Source organism: Canis aureus, chromosome 28 (assembly GCF_053574225.1).
Source record: "Canis aureus isolate CA01 chromosome 28, VMU_Caureus_v.1.0, whole genome shotgun sequence".
NCBI lineage: Eukaryota > Metazoa > Chordata > Mammalia > Carnivora > Canidae > Canis > Canis aureus.
The window spans coordinates 30647039-30670394 of NC_135638.1; the positions used below are offsets into that span (position 1 = coordinate 30647039).

Consider the following 23356-nt stretch of genomic DNA (forward strand, 5'->3'; position numbering starts at 1 on the left):
TACTGCAACAAAGGTAAAGAGAAATGCCCTGCTGGTGTAATACCATTTTCAAGGGTCTCTCGACAATTGCATCTGAAGAGCAAAGGTTCCCTATTTGATAAATCTGGGGTCTCACTGATTCCTCCATGCCTCATCTCTTTCAATGGGAAGTCACATTTTGCATACATCTCACTTTAAAACAAACAAAAAAAGGAAGCAGCTTATTTTACATATCAGAGCAATGAGGTTGTACTTCCACCTACCTGGAAAGCAAATAAGAACTGCATTTGACAATGATTCAAGCTGAAAGACAGGCATCCTATATCCATAGGACACCACTTCTAGGGACACTGGAAATTGTATGCTAGAATATAGAGGTGCAGCTCAAGGTCTATGTAATTCTTCGAACAAAATAAAACATTTTCTCCAACTGGCAAAAGAGAGATGGTTGGGATGAAACAGGGACTCTCCATCAGTACTAGACTACTTTATATGTGTTCTTCAGTGACAAAGCTATCAGACTAGTAGTAACAGGTACTTAGAGTTCACCTCAGATCAACATAAATTTTGACTAATTTTGAAGAATAAGTCATATTATCTTCAAAAGATACACTGAAGGGGCACCTGGCTGGCTCAGTCAGTGAAACATGTGACTCTTGATCTCAGAGTTGTGAGTTCAAGCCCCATGTTGGGTATAGAGATTACTTTAAAAAAAAACCTGAATCTTAAAAAAAGAAAAGAAATTACACTGAAAATAGTTCAGTAGTTCACCTTTGCATTGACAAAAAAAAAAAGATATTAACAAATATTTTAATTGGATATGAAGAAATGTTATGGAAAGTATGAGAAAACACCTACTCACTAAAATGATAAACCTCCATCCTGGGGTGGGGGCAGGGACAGGGGCAGGCAGGGAACTTTCCTAAGGGAAAGGAGAGGTAAATTCACATTTATGATTTTTTATGAATAGTATTTATGAAAGAGGCAGCATATAACTCTAAAAGGCTTATATATTTCTTTGGCGATTTTTGAGTTCCTTGTCTACTCTAAATGGTGTCATAAAGCACTGATTGTTTGATATATTTCAATTTCATTTGGAGCTAAATAGCTCATAGTTTTATATTTGGCTAATAAATCAGACAGGATGAGAAATATCACCAGGAGTTTTGTTTTACAATAGTGAATTTTTAATGGAAATTATAAGGCAAAAAATAACTTAAGAGTCATACATATACCATAGGTTTTGATCACTCCAAGTGGTGCTTACCTGTTTTTTTACTGAACGACTGCTCATGATTTTTTCTACCACTGGACCTTCTGCATCAACAGATTCCTAAAAAAAACAAAACCAAAGTAGAATCAATCAACCCAAATGGAAACCATCCCATTCCATACTATAAAAATAAGAAATCATTCCCTTTACATCTACCTTCCTCCCTTTTAAATTCATACCCTTTAAATCACTGGGTACAAAGTCACCAGTGGGAAATAATGACTGAAAAGAACAAGACTCTCACTCTCTAGAAAGGCAAAGGAAGATCTGTGTTTATTACTTCATGATTATGTGGTTTAATTATGTGGACTAGCATGGGTCCCTAAAGCCAGAGAACATTCAGAAACTCCAGCTGCCAAGAGAAAATAATCTCTGCATGATAGCAGTCAAAAATATAACTTTTGCTCATCTATACCCATGGGGTAAATATACTCATCATTCTGTTATTGTAGGCAGCTTTTATCTATGTTGGTCACATAAAATGTTATATAACAACTTAACATAGCACAAATTACCAAATAAAGTAAAAAATGGCATTTAATATACTTTTCAATGGGTTACCAGTTTGTTAACTAAAGTACAGTAATGGTAACAAAAGAGCATTAAAAAAAAAAGATCTTTACAATAATCAATCCAACATTACTAGCCATATTTTATACAAACTATTTTATCCATCATTTACATTGCACAGAGAATAAAGTATGCCCTGCTGGGTACTACAAGGCAGTAATTTCATAAAGGGGTTCTGACGGTGCCTAACAGCAGGAGACAAGCTTGAGTGGTTTATTAAAGTCCCAGAAGCTACAGCCCTGAATTCTTCAGAGGTAAATTCAGCCTCCTTGCATCCTAGCTCTGACTATTCCTCAACATAGGCCATTAATTCCCCAAAACTGTGTCAAATTATGTATCAGAGGATCATATAAAAATAAATTTCAGCAAACAGGGCTTTCTAAAAGCTACTGCTAAACATTTAATATCCCACAGTACATTAGCCAATAGTAGATGAATGTTCTCCGACTCAGAGTCCAAGGCTTCCAGCTATTCAATCTCTAGTCCACCTTGTGCAAGACACGTGAGAACCACACAGAAGGGCCGCTGACCTGCTGCTCTGACTGAGAGGTGTTGGAGGGGGAGTCTCTCCCAGCAGTGTCTGCATCATCTGCCTCCTCATCAGAAATCTTGAACTCCAAGTCTTCTGTGTATCGCTTTCTCTTCACCTGCCTGCTGGAACGTCTCTTCTAAAACAAAAACAAACAAATCCAACAAAGCAAGTTTAAGAAGCCATCACTGATGCTCTTTATAACTTTTCAGGATGGCAATATGTATGTGTGTGTGTGTGTGTGTGTGTATATATATATATATATATATATATATATATTTTTTTTTTTTACATTAACCTCAGCGAAAAGCTGATAATTTTAACTCTGTAAATCACATAAGAAACCGCAGTGGCAGTGAACATAACGGAAATGGGGTGGAATCTGGAGTCAGGTGTCTGGAACTTCCAAGGCTCCGTCACTCCCAGTTACCAGATCTTCAGCTGGGGAATGGAAGTAATGACACAACTGATTCTTTAGTCAGGCGGTGCACCGCTCAGAAGTGAAAGCTATATAGAAGCTGGATGATAGGTAAATAGCAGTGTATACTATTCTACTTTTGTAGGTTTTAAGTTTTTCCTATAATAATAAAAGATCCAAAAAAGTGAAGGCATTAGAAGATAATCTGTAAATTACAAAGTTCTATATAAATACTGATATAGTACTTCAGAGGACCATTTAAATAAAAGGTTTGCATTTTAATCTTGGCAATAGTCTTAAAATTTTTGAGGAGATGAAAGACTGAATGGCAGAATTTATAGTGAATGTGAAAACTAATTTTACTTTTTTTAGTTAAATTTTTTACCACACTGATTAAAATGTAAAGTTCTGGTAATAGCTGGTATTAGTAAGATTATTAGCAAAATGGTCTCCTCCCACCCCAACGACAAAAGACTGGGTTAATCCAATTTGCAGGACAGTATGGTCATTGTCTATCAAAAGTTTAAAAATGCCCACCCTTTGACCTAGCGATTGCACTTCTAGTAAGGTACATAACATATCTTGAGAATATCTGCAAGATATCTCAATTGTTTTTTAGACCCAAACTTTTATATCTTCAGAATGATCTGCAAGATAAATTGTAAAATAAAAAGCAAGTCACATAATAATAAGCAGCTTATAATTCTATTTAGGATAACAGAAATGCTTGTGCATCTCTTTGTATATATGACTCATCAATACATAAATTCAAAACAAGGACATTGAACGTCTCGTTTACTTCTCTAAGACTACAGGAATATTTGCTAAGAAATGGTATATGTATATATTTTCAATAACAACAACAACAGAAACCTGAAAAGACACACAACAAATTGTTAATAACTATTAATTCTAGGGAGTGAAGTGAATGGAGCAGGAAGAGATTTACACACTTTTTGCTCAAAACAGTTCTGTATTGTTAGACCTTTTTGATGAAGATTAGTTCTGTCAATTAAAAACAAGAGGAAATCACCTTTCGTTAATATGTGTATTTGATAAAATCTAACACAACTCTAAAATGACATGGGTAAATTTTAAATCACTGATAAATATAAGATTACAACTTACAGAGGAGTTCACGAAGCACTCAAAATGAATAAAAATACTGAGAAAGTAACACTTATGAACTTTTTTCTAAGAATTATGAAATAAAACATTTTAAAGAGACTCTGAATTTTAAAGTTCGTTAGTAAAACAAAGAGGCAAGTCACCCCACCATGCAGACCAGAGGGGGAGCAAGCAAGGATATTCGCAGCTTAAGCCAGGACCATGGAAGCGCAGGATAAGATGGATTGAGTTTTGTTTTATCACACTTCTGCTCTCTCTGCTCTCAGGAGGGGCTGGGAGGCAGCTTACAACACAAACTTGCTACAGTATGACCATCAAATGAGTTGTTTTAGACTATGAGCTCTGATCTTACACAGTCGGGACTGCAGAGGTGCAAAGCACCTTTCTGGCTCAAGGTATGTGGGGTAACCTCTTATTAATAAACTTGTAGTGGCTTAGATCCACAGGGTAGCACATGGTCCAGAGTAGAGGCTCCTCCTCTGATCCTCCTAGTCAGCCCTGCCCCAGAACCAATTCTAGGTCAGCAGGGGTTCTGCTATCTGTGACCTCCCCCCACACCACTGGAGGCAATTTGACCTTGGGGGCCCTGGAGGTGAGTGCGGAGTCTCTGAATTGGCCCAGGTTCTCACTATGTGACTTTGGACATATTGTTTTGTGGACCTCAGTCTCCCGATCTGCAGGATGGGGTTCATGATAGTTAACTACCTCATAAGTATATTGTGAAGATCCCATTAGGGAATTAGATCACATAACACAATTCATTTAAAGCATTTAGAACAGTGCATGGTCCATACTAATGCAAAGTGAAATTAGTAGGTTTAAAGTCATCATTAATTAGCTCCACCTTTCCAAAATAATAATAATAATAATAATAATAATAATAATAATAATAATAAATCACAAAGTACTGATGCTCCAAGGCCAGGATACCCTGCACAGCTTCCCTTCTCTCTTCCCAAAGCTGATCTAGAATAACTCCTGCTCCTGTGCCCATTTAACCATTCCCCACTTCTCAATTGTCAATTTCCTTAAGATATAAATGGTTGTTATCAGTAACGGTATTTTAATTGGTAAGATTTAGCAAATCTGTATTTCATTTAATCTATCAATTTAACTAAATTGAAATGGGCTAATCTATATTTTCATCTTGTTGTCATTACTATAAGGAGGAAGTGTTATCAGTGATGCATCTGGATGTTTTATCAGGTTTCCCTGGTTGGGGCCATGTCACAGTATGCTTCCAGCCTAAGTAACTAGACACCCTCAGATACAGTCTAACACAAATCCACTATACACTAAATCTCCCTACTGAAGAAATGTTCCAGTACAATAAAACAGTAAGCTTTTCTTTTTTTAAACAGAAATTTTATGATTGGTGGATAGGACTTTTTTAATTCTGGAAGTTTGTTCTCACATCAACTTTGGTTTATCAATCTATGTAACAGTGATGGGGTTTGTTAGTAGTGGATACACGGTCACTTCATAAGAGCAAAAACACCAAAAATACAATTAGAACTAAATTTTTCCTGAAAATTTTACATGTTGTTATGGCTTTCTGCCTTTTAAACAATAGTGATCTTAAGTTCATTTATTTTAGGTAATGAGATTCCTTTTACCATTTCCCAACATAAAATCAATTCATTACATAATACACTTCTATTATGGTCTGTTAAACTATTATTATTTGAAAGATTTTTTAAAATCAAAACAAAGTGTAAGCATTCCATTTAAACCATAACTCAAGAGGTGCCTGGCTGGCTCAGTAGGTTGGGCATCTGCCTTTGGCATATACAAATACTTTTGTGTAAACCTAAAACTACTTTTTTAAAAAAAAGCTTATTGGGGCGCCTGGGTGGCTCAGTCGGTTAAGCATCTGCCTTTGGCTCAGGTCATGACCCCAGGGTCCTGGGATGGAGCCCAGCATCAGGTTCCCCGCTCAGTGGGGAGCCTGTTTCTCAGTTTCCTGCTGCCCTTCCCCTTGCTCATTTTCTCTCTCTCAAATAAATAAATAAAAACTTTTTTTAGGACAGCCCGGGTGGCTCAGTGGTTTAGCACCACCTTCAGCCAAGGGCACGATCCTGGAGGCCCTGGAGGCCCAGGATCAAGTCCCACATCAGGCTCCCTACATGGAACCTGCTTCTCCCTCTGCCTGTGTCTCTGCCTCTCTCTCTGCATCTCTCTGTGTCTCTCATGAATAAATAAATAAAATCTTAAAAAAATTAAATTAAATTAAAAAATAAAAACTTTTTTAAAAAAGAAAATAAACCATAAATCAAAACTTCTGAACTGAGACTAAAATAATAGGTCAATTTGATAAACTTACATTATTTTAGAAAAGTTACACATAGTTAACACAGTTCTACCAAAGGGAAGATTTAAATGTGTTTCCGTGGTCTCTCTGTTGTAGTACTTTGAGATACAATTTTGAGTTTACATTATACGGAATTTAATAGTTTAAACAAATCAATCACAGAACATAAGAACTGTAAGCCCTTCATGCATATGCTACAGGAAGAAACAACAAACAGCAGTCAGCATCACTTCCTGTGTCAGGAACACAGAAAGATTTGCCTTCAAAGTCAGATCTTCTTGTGTGGTTGCTTATATTAGGTACTGAACCCATAATAGTTATGCACTAGCTAATTAGAAAGGATGCACTGATGTTTATTTGAATAGATTAGCCTTTTTCTATAAGTGAAATGCAGAAGGGGGAAAAAATCAGTATTTCATAAAGTCCAACTGAGTCTCCATTAATACAAATACTTTTAAGAAACAGCAGCATTATTTGTGAGGGAAAAATGGAATTTTCTTGACCTGTGTGGATAAATCTATTTAATGTCCAAATACTATTGTCATAAAGGCCCTGGTTTAAGCAAACACGATTCAGAAGAAAACACCCCTGTGCATAAAAATAAACTTTAAGATCAATCAAATATTTTAGTTTAAAATTCCCAAAGCCATTAAAAAAAAAAAAAAAAAAAAAAGAGGTTTACTTACCTTTCCTATCTTTACAGTGATGTGTAAAAGGAAATTACAAAATTCACCCAAACGGCCAGCGGCATCACAAGTTAGTTACAGAACCTAACCAAACCACATTCATTCACGCATACTCTCTTTTTCCTCTCCCTTTCGGGCCCTCTTAGCTTAAGCCATTCCGTGACATTATAGACATCAAGGAGTTCTACTAAAAAACAAACAAACAGGGGCACCTGGCTGGCTCAGCTGGAAGAGCCAGTGACTCTTGATCTCAGGATTGTGGGGTTGGGCCCCACGCTGGGTGTAGAGATTACTTAAAACTAAAACCTTTAAAACAAACAAAACAAAAAACCCCAAACCTATCTGAAATTCTTTAAAATAGAGCTGCAACTGTACTTTTTTTTCTGACTTTTAAGCGACTTGGTAGAGGTATGGGTAGCAAAGTACTTAGTGTGGACTGAAGACTCCGAAAAAGACAAGCAGGTTGTTAGGGGCTGCCTTGCGATTCTAACAGGACTCCTCGGTAACTGCTCCTTGATAACTTAGATGTCATTCACTGAAGTGACATTCCTAGCCATCCCAGTGGAACATACTGGCACACTTCCAGAGACTGTAACAAGGAAATAATTTTTAACGGTCACGTGTAAGGGCCTCTTACCTTATAGTCTAATCAGTGAAGGCAGGATGCTTTACACACAAGAATCTACATTCCTAATGTTTATTTCAGTTTTTCAACTTCTTCCTACAAAATTCTCCAAAAGTCAGGAGAATCTAACACTGAAAAGTTCTGCACTGTTACCATCCAGAAAGTCACTAACTTGTTCACAGAAACTTTATTTATTACATGACTATACATCCCAACTCTGGCCATCAGATGTCAGAAACCTTAAGATTAGCTACAGATTACATGTTGGTTTTTTTTATTCTGTAAAATAAAAGAACTGACAAGCAACCAAACTCCAGAGAAAATCAGAAATATGAAAGCAGCTTTAAATGAACCAATACATCAACAACATGTTAACACAAATACATACATACATATATCAACATCGAAGGATACATTTACAGAAATAAATGAAGATTCTCAGTTTTATTTATTGTGAGGTCAAAGATGACAAAACCAAGAAGTCAGGGGTTTAACTTCGTGTCAGCCCCCAGCTCTCACCATTGTGGATATAATGTTCCAGACAACAATAAAGCCACCTTTAAAGCAGCTCTATAACAAAGACAGGGGAGGTCTAGTGTACTTGATATGCGGCTAAAGTTACCCATGCTAAATAACCAAGGCTCGGGATCAGAATAATGGTATTACCTGAACACCTGGGTCCTCATCTTCTTCAGGAGGAGGAGATGGTGGGGGCGTTTTGTCTAAGTCTGAATTTTCAGAACCTTCTGTTTTTCCCTTGTTGACCTTTTTCTTCAAAGCACTTGCTTCTGAATCAGGTTTCTTATTACTAGAATTCAAAGTGGATCACTTAGTGTTCACTTTTTAATGAGGTTTTCCACATGCCCCATGCCTTATATTTCCCACATTAATATCCCGAAAGTATCAATGACAACTGATAAATCGATGCATGTTGGCCGTTTATAGTTAAATGGCACTCTCAATTAAGTTTTTATAGCCAAACCCCATACTGATGACCTTTGGCAAATATCTGACCTAATTAAAAAGAAATTTCATGCAAAAACTCCTAACACCACACGGAGTACATTTCCTCATCTAGACAATGCAAAATCCCTGCCAACACACCAAGCCATAATGAAAAATCAGATTAAGAAGCAGTTTTATTATCAAGTTTTTAAGGTGCAGAATGTTATGGGTTCTTTTTTTTTTTTTTTTTAATTTTAATGTCAAGGGAAACTAGACTATAATGATCATTTCTTTGTGTCTCTTGCAGCTTTAAATACTCCTATTTAAGTCCTTTTTATAACTAACACTACTAGGTGTCCTCTATTATGTCATCCAGCTACATTATTATCCAATGAAGCCTTTTAAAATATAACAAAATATATGGCAATTTCCTGTTCTATATAATTTTACTTAATGCTGTCTTCTTAATTTAACATAAGCTTTATTTTGGTGCTAGGCATTTTTTTTTTTTTGACATAGTCACAATAGCCTCTCTTTCAAAAGCTAGGTCTCTGAAATACAAAAATATAGCAAAGCAACCCCAATAATTAAAGTGCATGTTCCATAGAATGTTTCTGTCAAACGTTAATAGGATTTGAATGTTACATAAGTCAAAAGACATGAATGAACTCTATGAAAAAAAATTTTTTAATTTAAGTTTACCATCACCTTTAGGACATTTATTTGATGTTCTTTTAAAATGTACATTTAGTGCTAACTTCCATTCCAATTTCCAAACCAGCTCCAACATTTCCTAATATTATCATGTTATCCAACGATTAATCTAACCTCGTTAATGATTTACATTTACTATTTCTAGAAAGCCTAAAATTCCAATATATTTGAAAACAAGATGTATTTCAAAAACCTTTAAAAAGTTTATTTATTGAAGTTTATAAATTCCAGAAAAGTATGCTGACAGAAAACAGCATTTTCTTCAGCCTCAGCTACTACAAAAGACGCCAAGACATCTCTATGCTTTTATTTAAATAAAGCACATCATGTAAAACATTTCAAAATTATGTTAGTATAATAAAGTATCCACACATGCCTAAAATGTATTTTTGTCATGAGTAAATAAAATATTTGGTAATCCTAAACTAGTTATTTCTAAATACTCAGCGCCTGTTTTTATTTTGTGAACACTTTAGCATAGTAAATAGCCACATAAGGAAGTAACTTACAAAGAATTCAAGATTATAGTCAACGGCAGTTAGGTTTAAAGAGTTCTTTTTATTTAAATTTTTTTTAAAAAGGTGCTGTCCTAAAAACTTTAAGTCCCCAAAAGATCCACGGAAAGAATAATATTTTTTAAAATTAAAAAAAAAAATCCATACAACAGTTCCTCATCCAACTGTCCTAGTGTTTACGCTACACATGGACAGAAGTCTCCCCTACTATGAGGCTCCATTTCCAGCATTTATTTCCGCTCTAACTGCCACAAATTATACAATACTACAGCTGAACGCTGGGCCCCTTTCCTTTCATCTGCACGCCAAGAGCAATCAGATTACCCTGGTAACCAGCGGTCACATGACCAGCACCTGCTCTTTTGGCTGGATGCCACTGACTAAAGCCATCTGCTTCCCTCAATCAGCTTTCAAACATTCTCAACACCTGCGCTGCAGTGTTTTGTGGTTTCTTTTATCAAATCAGTGCAAAACTGCTTCCAAAACTTTACATATTTCTCAAATTTGTTTAAATCAGAGGTAGGCCTGTCACAGAGTTGAACCACTGCCAGGTAAAGTAAGTCGGCAGCCACTGCTTTTCACGGTGACCTCTCTGCACCAGAGCGAAGTACACAATTTAATTTAGTGGGGTTACTGCACCCTGTGTGAACTATCCTATAGGAGTAAAAAGGCTTACTGTCTTAAAGCCACCAGAGCCCAGGTTTGATGAAATATCAATTTGCTGAAGGAGAGAAGTGCTAATGATTTTCCATCTGCCCTTCCCATGAATGAACTATGTGGAACCTCCAAGGCTGCTAAAAGTCAGACAAGACCTCTCCAAATGCTTAGGGAGGTGAGGGGGGGGGGGGCGGCGGAAAGCCTGTAGCCAAGGGAAGCACTCATCCCAGATCTGATTACTGAAAGATTTCTAAACTCATTAGACCTTGCACTATTAACGTTGCTCAGAGACAGCTAAGCATTTCCATGCTGACATCTTCTCAGGACATCAATATACAAATCAAAAACATGCCAAGAAGTCAGAAAAGCTACAAAATCCTCAGTGTCCACCCAAAGACATAACAATCAAGGACAAGATAAAGTTACTTTAATCACTAAATTGCCTTCATTACTGGTTTGCAGTAATCTCATTTGGATTTTCAACTATGTGTTATATTAAAACCACTCTGTCCCAAAAAAGCCAAAGTCAGGATTTTTCTTTTAACAAATGAGGTATAATATAGGATGGTGGGTTAGAGCACTGATATGGGTCAGACACACCTTAGTTCAAGTTCTGACGCTGTCACTCAGAACCTTATCTGTGTGGGACCCTGGACAAGCCACACCATTTCCCTGAGCCTCCACTCCTCATCTGTAAAATGAGGTAATTCTATCTTCCTCCAAGATTCGTTAGGAGGTTTAAATTAGATAGTGGATGAAGACTTTGGCAACGTCTGACACAAATGGCCAGGATGCACACACATCTAGAAGGCATTCTGGAACGTCTGGGAACCAAACCTCTGGCTTGGTTCAGACCCACTCGGGCCAAATCAACTGCAGACTCGGAGACAGAATCCCCAAGCAACACAAGGAGAAGGAAAGCCCTTTATCCACAGTCCTCAACACAAGTTGGAAGAACAAAGCAGCAGACGGTCTCCAATGCCGCTCCTCTCCATGCCCATGACCAGTGTTCTAGTTCAGGCAGGTATCATCTGACACCTTGCCTGTCACAACTGCCTCCCCACCGCCTCGTCACCCGCAGGACCCACAGGTAGGGGGACCTACCACCAGACTGCCGGGGGAAAGGCACACAGTCTACCTCCAAACCTCTAAGGTTCAAAGCTCACCTTTTATAATGTCAGAGCCAAAACACAGCCATACATTCCTCTCCCAAACTGTAATTTGGAAAGCTGGAAGGCACAAACAGTGCAGCTCTTCCCATTGGGGGTAAGAAAACATTACGAATAAGAAACGTCCCTTAAGCTGACACTACAATGTTGAGAATGAGGCCACTGAGTAGCTTAGCAGAGAGACAGACCCTCAAACAGCTAACAGGACAGCCACTCACGGGAGTAGCCGACACTGGCCTACCAGTGGGGATCACAAGAAAGACCAGGGGTGGGCAGGGAATGCTTTCACCTTCTGGCCCTAAATGGTCTCCATCCTGGAGAAATCATATCTGCTCCCACTCTTCTCCCAAACCTGCTCTGCCTCCCACACTTCTTAGTTCAGGGACATGGCACTGCCACCAAAACAAAAACAAAACCAAACCCACCCTCCGTACATCACCACAGTGACCAGCAAAAATGTAAACCTGATTGCATCATTCTGCTTCAAGTCCAATTCCATATGTAATAACATCGGAGTCTGCATTGGCAATATAAGGCCTTCTGCAATTTTTGCAACTGGCAACCATATTATTTTTCTACTTACCTCACACCCCAAACCCCCCACCCACCCTTTATGCTGCAGACACAAAGAACTACTCCCTAAGGGGTACACCTATCTCTTCCACGTCCACTCCCCTCCCAACTCCATTACTGCTGTGCAAGACTCGACCAGGCCATCTCATTCAGGGAAGCCTTTTCTGGTCAAAACAGACTAGATGACTCCACCTACATGTCATAAGGTGTACCCCATACAAGGGATATTTAAAATACACAGAATATGGTGGTAGTAATGGTGGTTCACTGCAATGAACCAAGACCAAAGCCGTGTGTGTGTGTACACATGAGTGCATGTGTGACTGTCTTTCTCCAAATCTCCCTTACACTCAGAAAGAGGAAGAGTGTGTCCTATTTATCTTTGCTTTCCTAGTGCCTGGTCAGGTATGTTCCTTATCAACTTTAGCAGATCGATTTAACTAAAGAGCGCAAGTAGCAGCAACAACAACAATAACAACAACAACAACACACACACACAGCCCTTATGATATGCCAGGCGCTATTCTAAAGTGCTTTTCTCATTAACTCCTTTCAGAAAACCCCACAGATTCTATCTTTATGATGAAAGAGCTATGAAGCTCAGTAAAATGGGACTAACATGCTACCAAAATAGAGTGAGACTTCACAAGTTTTCAAAACCAGTACATCTATATACTTCCCCTCCCTCTTCACCAAGTTCTTTCATTTCCTCAGACTTATCTCCCATCACTGCTGGTAAGACCGAGATACAGAGCCACCCACTCCTGAAGCCCTTCCAACCCTGGAAGCAGCACATTATTCTGGGGAGGGTGCTAGCAGTTTGAAGGGCACTGTCCCTCCACCAGCTCTATTTTCATTTCACATTTTATCATGAGAGCATGGTCACACTGGTGGACAGCTGGATGAGCTCAGCGTCCATAGCTTAGTGACATTTAAGTCACCACTGCTAGACCAGGCTCTAATGTGCTTTAATTGTCCCCTGTGTGATCAAAGCACAGGCCATCTTCATGAGAACCCAGGAACACAAACTCTGTATTTGGAGAATACATGTTATATGGAGGGAAGTGCTAAGGACATTCCATACCCTGAAGGGTTCATATTCAGCTTCTGACCGTTAAGAGTCTGCAATGAAGGCCTAAGTGGAAGTACCTAAAATGGGGTGGCATGAACTCATTCCACTGAAGACATGGCACAGAGATAACAATTTTTCTTTCTTTTTTTTTTTTTTTTTTGGTGAGAATGAGTACAAGCTTTGAAACAGGCCAAGGGCCAGAACTTACTAGATATCTAGCTAGCTGCCCTGATTTATTGCAAAACAGAATGCAGTTAAACATTGATCAGCATCAGCCTACGGATCTAAGTCCTCAAAAGAAACGCAGTTTAAAAAGAAACCACATGTGATGAGAAAATGGTTAGTAAAGGTCTGGACACTGGGAGGGAGTTCTCGGACAGACACTTCAGATGGGGTAAGTTAGTGAAGATTCTCATCACACTGGGAAAAATCAACCTTGAGGCGTGGGTCATGAAGATTAATCAGATTTGTCTCAGGGACTCAAGCCAAAATGTCATACTATAATCTTTTAGAAGAAGAGTAAAAGGTATTGAAAGATATCCTTATATTTTATATGCTCAAAAGGTTTTTTAATGAAGAATCAAAATTAATGGATGGGAAGTGAGAGAGATGTTCCTGGCATGGGATGTTTGCGGTGCGCTGTAATTCTAAAAGATCCAGGCTGCCAGAATAAAAACTGTAATAAGCTGTTAGAGTCAAGGGCCCAATGGTGGTAGAAAGAAAAGCATCAAGTCTTTCAACTTGAATAGATAATTTTATTTTATTTTTTTACAGATTTTATTTATTCATGAGAGACACAGAAAGAGAGAGAGAGGCAGAGACACAGACAGGGAGAAGCAGGCTCGACGCGGGACTCGATCCTGGGTCTCCAGGATCACGTCCTGGGCTGAAGGCGGCGCTAAACCGCTGAGCCACCCAGGCTGCGCCATGAGTAGAGGATTTTCCTCTAAGTTTATAAACCTCAAAAAAGAAACGCAAAAGAAAAAAGAGACAAAGTACTAAAAGCTTAAAAGTGTCAAACTAAAAATAAAATATGAAATCATCATGTAAACTTAACCCAACAAAACAAAAATAAAATGTTTAAAGAAAGTCCTTAGACTAAAATTTATTTAATGGCTAAATTCGAATATAATAAAATGCAGGTGACAGAATAAACTAATGATGAAAGAGACAAACTGCGCAACACACAATAAACACACAGGACAACTCCTTCCCACGAAGGCAATCAAAGCTTGCCAGGTGAAGGCCTGAGCGTGCTCTGGAGACTGCCCACCCCCTGGGATGCTCCACAGGGCAACCCTGGGCAGATAGCAGCCGGGTGGGAATGGTGGGGTGTGACCAAGACCCTTGACCTGCACACTTATGCCCTCTGGCTCCCAGCAACTCAGCCAGCCTGGTGCCACATGGTTCCCTCCAAGTGGGTACCTTGCCCCCTCAGCCCCTAAACTCTACCCATAAATTCCTCACCCCACTTCTGAAGATGGTTGAGAAAGAGAAAGAGGAAGAGCAGAGAAGAGAAAAAGAGAGAGAAGGGGAGGGAATTCTATTTTATTTCTGAACAACAAACATAAGATTTCACTGACAAATTAATAGGCTTTTTTTTTTTTTTTTTAAGTTCTCTGAATGTCACTGGCTGGAACACCTCTAAGACATTTAATGTAATCTAAATTGTTACCTTAAAATAGCTCTTCGAGCACCAATGTTCTTACTCCTTAAGAACATTAACTATGCTAAATTTTTAGAAAAGATACAGAAACCTAACTTGCCTTCATTTAAAATGAAAGTATATTTCAACTCAACATGCCTTACCTTTACATTTTACAATCGAACTTTCCAAGGATAAAGAAACTGATGGTCAGACAGGCTACATGCTCAGCCCAAGAAGTGGCATTGCTAGGACTAGAGCTAAACCTGTCTGGTTTCAGGGCCCACGTCTGAGTCCTGGAACTGGTCTGAAGGCATCTAACCTCCTCATAGAGATCTCCATAGAGTCCAGTGTGTGCCTGGCCTTTTAGGGTATCCCTCAGGCCTTTGGAACCTTTGCTGGTGAATGTCTTCTGTTACTTGGGACCATCTCTGGGTAGCCTTCCAGTACCACCAGAACCCTATCTTGATGATAGCTACAGAGTTGCCCCTTATTTAAAAATGAATGAGAAGGAAGGAAGGAAGGAAGGAAGGAAGGAAGGAAGGAAGGAAGGAAGGAAGGAAGGAAGGAAGGAAGGAAGGGAGGGAGGGAGGGAGGGAAGGAGAGGAAAGAAAGAAAAGAGAAAAAAGAAAAGAGAAAAGAAAAGAAAAAAGAAAAGAAAAGAAAAGAGTGATAGAAAAGCCTCCTGAAGGAGCCAAATCCATTTTTAATACAATGAATATGTTCTAGATGGGGGGAAAAAGACTCATCATGCAGTCAAGAATTTTCATCGAAAAACTAAAGGTTGCTGAGTTATGGATTGAATTAAGATCTTCCAGTAGCATGGAAAAGAACACTAGTTAGTTAATACATTATCTCATCACAGAAGCTCAACATAAACATTAGCCACTGTGGCTATATGACACTGCCTGGCACTGTTCTGCAACATAAGAACTGAATAAATCAGACATTACAAAACTGATGCAAAAAGCACTCTTTTACTATAGCATATTCTTCCAAGTGCCAAACAGTAGGGCACAGATGTGGTTCCTTGTGCATGTACTGAAAATGCCACTCTTATTTAGCCACAGCGTTCCCATGATCCTGGAAAGGGGATACTGGTCTAAGTCTGGCAGTTAGAACCCCATTCCCTAGATTCATAATGAGCTTCTCTGATCTGCCAGCATGGCCAATACAACAAATGAGACATGCTGCTCATCCACATTTTAATCAGGTGCTACCTATAACTTTCCCTAATTAACATTTTTATTTTTTTAAATGTTTTTAAAATGTGAGACAGAGAAAGCATGGGGTGGGGGGCAGAGGGAAAGGGAGAAGCATGCTCCCCACTGAGCAGGAAGCCCAACTCAGGACTAAATCCCAGGACCCTGAGATTGTGACCTGAGCCAAAGGCAGATGCTTAACCGACTGAGCCACCCAGGCATTGAACCACCCAGACAGAGTGGGAACCCACCCAGAGTTCCCCTCTCCTAGATAACATTTTAAAGCTAGGCCACGCAGACTTCTCTGAGAAGCTAAAGGGAAGGTTGGTGTTTTAGATGGCTAATGATGTTCTCAGGGTGGCTTTGCACAGTACCCAGACTCAAAGGGGCCCTTACCTGGGCAGAAGACACCTAGCAGAAAGATCTTTGTATATCAAATGATAAATTTTGCCTTTGTATAGGTCTTCATACTTTTCAAAAGCATTTTCGTATATGGTTTTTAATAATTATTTAAAAATTAAGCCCATGATTTCTTCTGCTCTTTATCTTCCAATTCTAACATCACAGCCACATGTTCAATGACAACATATGTTCCACCCTAAGATTCCACTTAAGAAAGTCTTCAAGGGGGATCCCTGGGTGGCTCAGCAGTTAAGCGCCTGCCTTCGGCCCAGGGCGTGATCCTGGAGTCGCAGGATCGAGTCCCACGTCGGGCTCTCTGCACGGAGCCTGCTTCTCTCTCTGCCTGTGTCTCTGCCTCTCTCTCTGTGTCTCATGAATAAATAAATAAAATCATTAAATAATAATAATTTAAAAAAAAAGAAAGTCTTCAAGGGAATGTATCTCCAGAAAAATCCCCCTTTAACATTCCACTACCACCCTGAGCTCCTTGCCTCTCAACTTTCATCTGATGGGTGCAATGAGAGCTGGAGGTGGAGTCTATGCCACCCTTTCCCACATCCAACCACAGTGGCAGCCAGCCACCACTTTCAAGTCCACTCCAGCTCCCTGGACAGGCAGAAACAAACTTTTGCAGACCAGTGTGGTCCAGTCCTGCATCTAGCACAGGGCAGGAGTTAGCAAGACCTGCTTTTTAAGGGTCCATGTTGTTGGGCATTCTCTTCCCCCAAGGACTATGAACCAAACCACACGTGGCTAATGGTAGTACAGTCTGTGCTAAAGAGTGGCTGACAGGGGATCCCTGGGTGGCGCAGCGGTTTAGCGCCTGCCTTTGGCCCAGGGCGCGATCCTGGAGACCCGGGATCGAGTCCCACGTCGGGCTCCCGGTGCATGGAGCCTGCTTCTCCCTCTGCCTCTCTCTCTCTCTCTCTCTCTCTCTCTCTCTCTCTGTGTGTGACTATCATAAATTAAAAAAAAAAAAAAAAGAGTGGCTGACAACTACTCCCTCCTTGCTCATTCAGCTGATTTAAAACAAATCAGATAGAGGAAGGATGATAATGTGGTCTATCACTGGCAAGAGAAAGACTGAGACGGCCATCCTAAAGGAAAAAAGGATTTCTAATTAAAAAGACCCAATGGCGAGGTGCCTGAGTCACTCAGTCGGTTAAGGCATCCGACTCTTGACTTCGGCTCAGGTCATGATCTCATGAGTTGTGGGACTGAGCCCCGAGACCAGCTCCGTGGTCAACAGGAGTCTGCTTCAGATTCTCTGGCCCCTGCCCCTCCCTCTGCTCACATGCTTTCTTGCTCTCTCAAATAAATGAATCTTAAAAAAAAAAAAAAAAAAAAAAAGTCCAATGGGCCTCTTTCAAAGAGAAGATAACCTTTGAGACCAGCAGAGAAGAGGGCGTCTACCTGGTCCCATCCCTGACCTGCAGCTTGGATTTAATGAACCACAGACTTGGCAGGGCAGACCAGAGAGCAGAGATGCACAATGCCCACAGGCACCTTCTCTCCCTTGCTCCTCTCCAATACTGAAAGGGCTCAACACTCCACTTTGTGGTCATACATTAAAAAAATCTGTGCCCTCTTCTGCAGAGTGTCCAAAATACTTAATTCAGTATTTCCAATTATCCAATGCTGTGGGCCAAAATTGAATCATGGAACATAAAAGAAAAAAAAAACAGAAGGAAAGCTGTGGGTTTAATTTATTTTATTACCAAATACCTGAGGGAGAGGTATCTGACTCTCCAGGTTTTGTGTACTTATTAAATAAAACTAGTTTAATGGTTTGCTTTTGTGTCTAATCTCTACAGAGAAATTTTACATGTAGAAGAGCACACTGTAAAATATATATTAGGTTACCAAAACTACACCGCTGTTGGGCTTGTTGGCAGAATAAAAATATTCTGTGGGTTAAAATGCTACTTTCTTAGATCAGAATTGAGAAAACAACATCTGAAAAGCAAAATTCCTCAGAATAAAGTTACCACATAAATATTAATGATAATGATAGTGTGGTTTACAAAACAAACAAACAAAAAAAACAAACAAAAAACCCACTTTACATGGTTTTGGTACTTCGTGTTTTTGAAAAATAAGAGCAGTATGTTGACTGTCCATTTTAAAATAAAATAATTCATCACTCTTAATTTAGAAGGTGCATTTTAGTTTCCTGCTAACTTTAAATGTTGGGGGGGGGGGGTGGAAAATAGCAAGGAAGCTGCACCAGAAGCAAATCTCCACGGCTTCATTTAACTGGTGCTTCACTAGTCAAGTCACAATCTTTGGCCAAGTTCCCTTCTTTATGTCCATTCAAAGAATCTTTATATAGCTAAATGGACCACTAAATCCTTCAAGAGTCATTCAAAGGAAGCGCTTCCTCCAAATTCTCTCTCATTTCACAAGGCCCGTGCATACACAACAGAAAACACATTGAAGAGAAGAATGCAAATCCTCCTATTTCAGCTACTTGAATCCTTCCATATGCAAAATGGCATCCCCTCCAGCCCACAAATGTCTTAGCTTTTATTTTCAATATTTACTGCCAATATTTGAAAGCTATAAGGACACCTGGGGAGAGCACTAGGAAAAAGAATGGGTAGAAAAATATATATTTAACATACAAGGTAAAGAGGAAAGAAAGATACATCTCTAATAGAAAAGTGGAATGAGGCCCATTTTTCTCATTTTTAAGATTTTAAATGTCTTTTCCTGAAATGCTCATTTTTTTCTGTTTCCCTACCATTCTATGTAACAGCTTGTGGATGGATTCTTTTAGTTATCCTGGATAGACAAGACAAATATAATCATATTTTGGTTGCCAAAAGGGTCAGTTTGCTGGGCATGACCACAAATTCAATCCACTTTACAGAATGAAGCAGAACGGCAGGTAGTGAGAAGGACATCCTCAAGGCACACAAAATCAGCCCACTGATAACAGCCACCCTTTATAAATGTCCTTTATTACCAAGAGTGTGTGAATGATGCAAAACAAGCTCTCTCCCTGCCACAGACATAATGCAGAGCAAGCCAGACCACCAGTGGGTCACTTCCATCACCACTGGCACAGAGGGCAGCACATTTCTTTGTAGAACGTCACCAATTAATGATACAGCATACAGGGCTGAACAGGAAAGATGTGTGAGTAGTTCTACACTAAATTTTTCATTTTACTTCTGTTTATTCCCTTCTATTTCAACCCTCTGTAGGAAAATTATTTTCTGTATAAACAAATTCATCAAGTTAACTTATTCAAGAATGGAAATAACTGGTATCACATAACATTTTGCAAAACAAAATTGCCACTGCTGTATTCCAGTGCTTAAAAGCAAACTGCTATGGCAATTCAACCCCAGTGCTAACATAACCCAAACCCCCTATTACCTTCATCACTGCATATTCAATTTACATAATTATTCTGCTATGCTATTCAGAATTTACATGTAGTTGTATGCATTCCACTTATCTGTGCTTCAGGGATGCTATTTCCTTCCTAGACTTAGCAGAACACAAGACCACAACTTGACGTACTCCATTCATCTGGCCAATAGAAACTGGCTCAACAAAAAAGTGGGTTGGTTGGTTTGTTAATCTACTGAAAATCTTTGTTCAATTACCATATTCTTGGACAGCCGGCCCCATCTGACCAACGATGACAGGAAAGCCACCCAGGAATGTTCTCACACACTCTGTTATAAACCAGCAATGGCCTGACGAGTGGTCAAGGCACCGGGGCCGAATATCCCCAGGCCCCCTCAGCATGGCCTGAGTCTTGGCCACGTTATACCAGCCCCCATTCTGCATGCACATCTCCACACTCAACAGAAATGTTCTACTCAATTATTTTTATACCACTTGGGGAAAAACAGCTATCACTTATAGGAGGCATTCACTGAGACTGTTCGTCTAAAGCAACACAGAGGAGGAGAGATGTACCAAACACTCTTCTTGGGAGAAAATAATCACATGCCCTTTCTCCTACCAAGAACATGTGACTAATGCAGAGCCATTACTCAGATTCAGCAATGCCAAAAATTTACTCTGCAGAGACAATTCAAATCTCAGGATGAGCAGCTGGGAGCATGCAGATGAGACCTACACTGGAGCTTTCTCTGGTGGGTAAAGATAGGGCCTCTCTCTGTACCAAGGCAGCACAGGTGCCCAGAACAAGTTCCTAACACTTGCTTACAGTTGTTGGGAAAATTTTAACAAGTTTCACTGTTAAATACAGCATTCATTTTAAATATCTGCCCTAACATATCCCACAAGAGACAAGGATAGGCTAAAGTATGTTTTTTAAAAGACAAGACTAGGTCAGTGTAGACTCAGGACTTGAACATAATATACTTGGAAATTTATGACAAGACCCAAGACACAGTGCAGGTTTTTTCTTCTTTTTTTTTTTAATCAACGTTTATCATTAGGTGCCAGATTAAAAAAATTAAAGATAACAAACCTAAAGGCAGATAGACTGTGAGGCTAAAGCTAGTCTTGGTGATATATTTTCTGAGTTCTAGGAAGGTTCTTTACAACACAGACTCTTAGGGATGCCTGGGTGGCTCCGCAGTTGAGTGCCAGCCTTCGGCACAAGGCGTGATCCTGGAGTCCCGGGATTGAGTCCCACATCAGGCTCCCTGCATGCAGCCTGCTTTACTTCACTCTCTGCCTATGTCTCTGCTTCTCCCATTAATAAATAAATAAAATTTAAAAAAACAACAACCCACACAGACTCTTACATTTCAAGTTTTAAAATAATAATAATAATAATAATAATAATAATAATAATAATAATAAAACATTCTTTTACAATTTTGCTGCAATTTCTCCTTGAAAAAAATAAGCACATTTCTACCTAATCAAAACCACAATACTTAGCTTTTAGGGAATTATAGTTCTAAAAAACCCTTGATAAGTCAGACTGAAATTCTAACCACATCTTTCTTGCTCACAACCTAACACTTAACGCTGTACCTACAAAGAATAAGTATTTAATGAAATATTTAAGTAAATGAAAACAAAATTCATAATGGGTTGTGGGTTTAGAAGGGTGTTCATAGGGGAAAAAATAAAGGTTTTCAATTAAGAAACCACATACTGAGGCATCAAAGAATGTTCCTAAGTAAATGCAAGTATTAAGTTATCTATAAGATTGAGTCATTGAATAGAATTCAGTTATTTCGGCACCATAAAAAGTACCGGTGACAAAAATTTTTAAATGACTATCATATAAACTTTCAAAACTCTATAAAATAGCCTATTTGGGGTTATATAGATATTTTTAGCAGAAGTTGAAAATCCGACTTCACTCTTCCTTTGCAGGGACATCTCTGTATTCACAGAAATCATCTCTTCTCTGTATCTGCACATACACACACAGGAAAGACTACAAGACAAAGGTTTACTACAGGCCAGCGAGCTCAAAAAGTTCAGGTCAAGCATGTCTGTCACAGAACTGAGGATGCATGTGTACACACACGTGTGTGTGTGTATATGTATGCACATGGGGGTAGGAGGTGGAGTGTGTTTTCTAATGAAGTTTGCAAACAGGTTCAGATTAACCAAGTCTGACCATACATCCATCTGGAAACTATATTTTCTAACATGAGCCATATTCTGAAAAATAGATTCAGATGTTTGGAATTGGTTCAGAACAGTTGTAAGAAATGTTCAGTACAAATGAAAAAAATTAGTCTTCAATGTCTTCTCCTCTCAGCTTTTCTTACTGAGTAAATATGCCTTCTGGGGGGTCAGAGTTGGTGGGGGAAGTACAGAGGGAAGTATGGAGTGGAGGAGGGTATTTCCTAGAAGCTAAAGCGCATGCTAATCTTGCATGCATATCTAATGGATAACTGCTATTTGATTTCTCCCACGTTGCCCACTAGCATTTCAACCCTGCCCCTGGAAGGCTTACTCCGCCAAGTGGAGAGAATTAATTCTCCTCTTTCAACTTCTGGGAAACAGGGCTGAAACGCTTAGTGAAATATAGTGACCTATCTTGCTTCTGTAATCCTTCTTTCCCTGTTTTGCATTGTCCTTGAAAATGAGGTTGCTGGTCTAGGCTTACAAATAATTAAGCTGGTAATTTGGTTCTGTTTGCTCAGTGACGAATTTTCACAAAAATACACGCAAATGATTTTAAACAAAGACTTTTTACCCAATGAAGTCTAAAATGTACCATCCAAACAAACAGTTTATAGTAATTGATTCCTAAACTTCAGAATGTACAAACAAAACTCTTAACTTTTTAGTTTGGGTATCAGAGAAAGGAACCCAATGGCAAAAATCAAAGTGCAGCCCCTCTGCCCCACCCCCACCCCCTTTCAAGGGCTGTGACTGAGGTGCTCATTTCTACACTGTTTGGAGGGGGGTGATTTCTGCCCACAGCCTACCTTGACTTTTTGCTGGATTTGGGTTTTGGCGTGGCAGTTTTTGCTTTCTTTTCCTTTGGCTCTTTGGGAATCTTAGGGGCTTTCGGGGTCTTGGGTTCCTTGGGCTCTTTTTTCTCCTTGGGTTCTTTCGGTTCCTTCGGATCTTTTTTTACCTTCGGCCTTTTCTTTTTCTTTTTCTCTTCTTGGGACCCATCTAGTGAGTTCCTATTTAGTTCTTGGTTATCAACCCCACCAGGGAAGTCATCTTTACCAAAACTTTTACTGGGATCCTCTGCAACAATGTGGTTGTTTTTCTTTTTCTTCTTCTTCTGCTGTGGCTGCTGTTCTACGGACGGCAGGTAATCATCACTCTTCACTAGCTGAGCGTTCGGTCCGCTAACCTGAGTCATATCCGGCACTGGTTTCTCCAGAAAGGGCTCCGATGGAGAATGCTAAGAGACACAAATAGGAATTGAAATTAGTTTATCATTCTTCAGATCGATGAAAGGAACTGAAAGTTAGTAGTTGATGCTTCTGAAACTTTATACTCAAAGTAGCAAATATTTTACCAACTA

The 23356-nt window shown here is 39.3% G+C and overlaps 1 protein-coding gene across 3 annotated transcripts in view; it reads right to left on the minus strand.

Annotated features, from left to right (window-relative positions):
• The window catches only part of CHD7 (chromodomain helicase DNA binding protein 7), a 192200-nt gene that overhangs the window by 62534 nt on the left and 106310 nt on the right, over window positions 1-23356 (minus strand). For all 3 annotated transcript variants that reach the window (XM_077876852.1, XM_077876850.1, XM_077876851.1), the window contains exons 3-6: window positions 22803-23233; window positions 8186-8327; window positions 2353-2490; window positions 1247-1312 (exon numbers count right to left, since the gene is read on the minus strand). In XM_077876852.1, coding sequence (XP_077732978.1) covers window positions 1247-1312; window positions 2353-2490; window positions 8186-8327; window positions 22803-23233 — 777 coding nt within the window. The remainder of the gene's footprint in view (window positions 1-1246; window positions 1313-2352; window positions 2491-8185; window positions 8328-22802; window positions 23234-23356) is intronic.